This window comes from Cariama cristata, unplaced genomic scaffold, assembly GCF_000690535.1.
Source record: "Cariama cristata isolate BGI_N322 unplaced genomic scaffold, ASM69053v1 Scaffold23968, whole genome shotgun sequence".
Taxonomy (NCBI): Eukaryota; Metazoa; Chordata; class Aves; order Cariamiformes; family Cariamidae; genus Cariama; species Cariama cristata.
In genome coordinates, this window is record NW_009631952.1 from 615 (window position 1) to 4,048 (window position 3,434).

The window sequence follows — 3,434 nt, forward strand, 5'->3', positions numbered from 1 at the left end:
CCCCACTGCTGGGCTCCTGCAGCAGCCATCCCAATCGCACGCTGCAACAGCCTCCACCAGCCCTCTCCTGCTCCTCCTCAGCCAGACCCGTCTCCTCCCCTCTGCAGCTGGGGCACAAGATAAGGTCATTACGACTCAGCTGAGCAGGCTGCTGCTGGAAACACCACCACACAGCAGAGCAAGTTGTGGTGTTTTTGAAACCCTGGGCCAAGGCATCACAGCACACACTGCTAACAGCCCAGGCTATCCCAGCTTCCACACGCCAAACTGCCCACGCAGAGCATCATGAGAGCACACGTCATGGAACCCCTCGAGCTGCCAGCAGCACGTTAGAAAGGAGGGGGATTAACACGAATACACCAAACAGGTCTGTAATGCAGGAGGCTGAGAGCAGGTTAGAGTAGGTCTTGGGTCTCAGCACTTCGACAGTGAAGAATGGGGGTTTCATGCAGGGTGAATGGGGTGGACAAGAGACCAACACACCCAGGCACCTACTCACTGTTTTGGATAAGCCTTACTAAAACTCTAATACCTGATGCGATCACTGACCAACATGACAACTGCTATTCTTCAGAGTCTCCTGCAGAGATGCTCGGGGCTGCACGAACAGGGGAGTGAAGGTCATCTCATACCTTCCTGTACAGGGAGAGAGGCAGCTCCTATACCATAACGCCATAAGCAAGTTCCTGCTCCACACCTATTCACATCTGCCCCTAGGTGCGGGACAACATGCTCACTTGCATAAATCTTCATACCTTTAGGCCAAGACCACAGCCCAGTAGAACAAGCTGCTGCCAGTTACAAAAGAGGAAAATACTGAACAAACTGGGAGGTTCAAGAGAGGAAAAGCTGGTTCAGAGAAGACAGATTTAGTGTAAAAATAAATGTCATTTTTGCAGGAGGGAGGGTGGAATGGAGGAAGACAGTGCCAGGTGCTCCTACTGGCGCACTTTCCCTGGGACGTAATTCCTATCAATAGTCTCCTCTTGCAGGAACATATGTAAGCAGCGCTCATTCTGTGCCAGTGGGTGTCCAGCAATTCTGGAAGAAAATCAAGATCTGGAGGTTAACACAGCTACCACCAAGACCCCCACACCTCCGCTCTCTGTAGGGAGTAAGACAGACCTCCTCGCTAACGGGCAGCCAGCTCCAAGCATACCTGCACCAGGCTCAGACCAAGGATCAGTGTGCAACAGGGCCAGCAAGAGGTGCTTGAGCACAGGGTGTTCCCTCCCACACCATGCCATGAACCAACACTACCCTGTCAGTGGGTCTCTGCAGCACAGCTATTCTGCTAATATTTACTTCACTCTCAGAAGAGAGCGCTAAACACAACCCACACTCAAGGCAGGATTTGCTTCAGAACCGTGGTTTCATTACCGAGCTACAGGCATCATCCTTTAGCATGGTACCTGTGTGCAGCAGATCAACACTCCTTCCTGGTCAACCCACAGCCCTCTTCTACCAAGCAGTAGCCACAAAGGCAGCACACAGCAAACCCAGGACATCAAGCTTACTTGTTAATAAACTGTTCTAGTCCCTGTCTCCGCTCCTCAATGAAGGACTCCTCAAAGATGCCTTCGTCTCCTCGGAAGGGGAGCTGTCGTTTCAAAGCTTTTCCAGGCAGCGGTGGTACTACAATCTGAAAGCACAGAATGACCCTGTCAGCAGAACAGCTACCTACAAGCAGGTATCTTTTTCTGTTTGACACTCTTCTCCAGCCCTATTATGTGGATAGAGATCAAGCCCAAACAGCTACCAACCACCAGAGCCTCTCTTCTGGGCAGCTCAAGATTATCGCTACAACTGTTTCCGTATGTCCTGGTTTCAGGAATAGTCAGGTCTGAGGCAGGCCTCACCTTACTGTCTCGTTCCAGCTCATTCTTCAGCCATTCAAAGTCACTGTATCGTCTCCTCACACATGACTCCTTCAATTTGAAGATTGGGAGGTTTGTCTGTAACAAAGACAAGTAGTTAATTTGCAGGTTGCTCTGGAAGCCAGATAGTATTTCAACACTTGAAATCTAAAGCTGCATTTAGAAAACCAAGTCCCCTGAGAAGGAGGCATCACAAGAACACCCAGCTTCTTTATTCAGGACAGTGCACAGGCATCAAAGCTCTTCAGAATCAAGCAAGCACTTGCCAGGCTACTCAGAGCCAGCCATTCCCTCCTCCTCAAATGTCTATTTCAGGAACACACCCCCTCCCAGGGGCACGCGCTGGAACCAGGGCTCATAATACAGAGAAGGCTGATTTTTTTTCCCCCCTGAGTTCACTCCATTTTCAAGTGATCTACAAGAGAGCTTCACAGCAGCCTGCAGAGCAAAAGAACCTCTGATCCGATACTGGCCTTTCCATGGAAGAACCAAGGGAGGAAATCTTACCCCAGCAACTGTTCAAGGCTGGACCTCACGCTACAATCTTCTCTCAGAACAGAACACCTATCCTAACAGGTGAGCAGCTTTTTCATATCTGGCTTGTGTCACTGGAGGAATGTGCAGCACTTCCCCACCCTTCTCCCCTGTCACTAAAGTCTGACAGCTACAGTAACTTCACCATTACCCTATCAACGCAGCCTGAAACATTCAAGGAACTGAGGTAGCAAAACCTTCTGACAAGCAGCACCCAGATGAACACAGGTACTGCTGCAACATGTTTAACTATATTCTTACAAGGTCTGCGAAATAAAACCAGCTGCTTTCAAAGTATCTCTGTGAGAGCTAGTTTCAGTGGGACTAAGAGGTTCTCATTGCCACCTGCCAGGCACCCTTTGGCAGGCTGATGGAAACCAAGCATCAGAACAGAAAAAAAACAAACACCCAATTCTTCTGAAAGGTGGTAGAGACTTAGCAGTTAATTCATGCTATGCACAGCAGTCAACACCAGCACCATAATTTATGCTGGAGGTAGCTTGTTTCAGGGGAAGCTCAATTTTACTTCTTTCAGCTATCAGATGCCGGGCTGTGAAGAGGTCCCCAGTTCGACTTGGTTAAGATCCAGTGAAGAGAACCCTGCAAGAAGTGCTCAGACTGCTATGCACACTCCTGGATCACAGGCTCTTTGTAAAGTGATCAAGCTGACTCAGAAGGGTTAGCTAGACTGCACTGTGATCAGGTCCCAAGATACTGCCAGCTAGCTTTCTTCCTCTGCTTGAGATAACCAGCTGCATGCAGTCACACCCTGCTCAGCAACCACCCAAAGGTGCCCAAGTGCCAGGCTTGGGGCTCTAGAGAGGGGACAGGAGCAGGAGCCTGCTGAGGCAGCACCCTCCTTATCCTTGTGCATACCAGTCCTTGCTGGATGCCGAAGGGCCCCGGCAAACCCACCAGCTGCGAGCGCTCTGACCTTGAGCCCTAGTCTGCCGGAGAGCCGCAGGCAAGCTGCCAACCCCAGCCCAGCACTGCCCGGCTTGCAGGGCCGGGGCTCACCTCGCC

At 50.8% G+C, this 3,434-nt stretch overlaps 1 protein-coding gene across 1 annotated transcript; it reads right to left on the minus strand.

Annotated features, from left to right (window-relative positions):
* Positions 1 to 225: 225 nt before the first annotated feature.
* LOC104157015 (sorting nexin-12-like) lies at positions 226 to 2,086 on the minus strand (the record flags this gene model as incomplete). The annotated part of the gene is given in 4 exon segments (XM_009706173.1): positions 226 to 1,041; positions 1,518 to 1,642; positions 1,860 to 2,017; positions 2,020 to 2,086. Coding segments are annotated over 4 exon segments (453 nt in total), but the record flags the coding sequence as incomplete, so codon positions are not given.
* Positions 2,087 to 3,434: the final 1,348 nt, after the last annotated feature.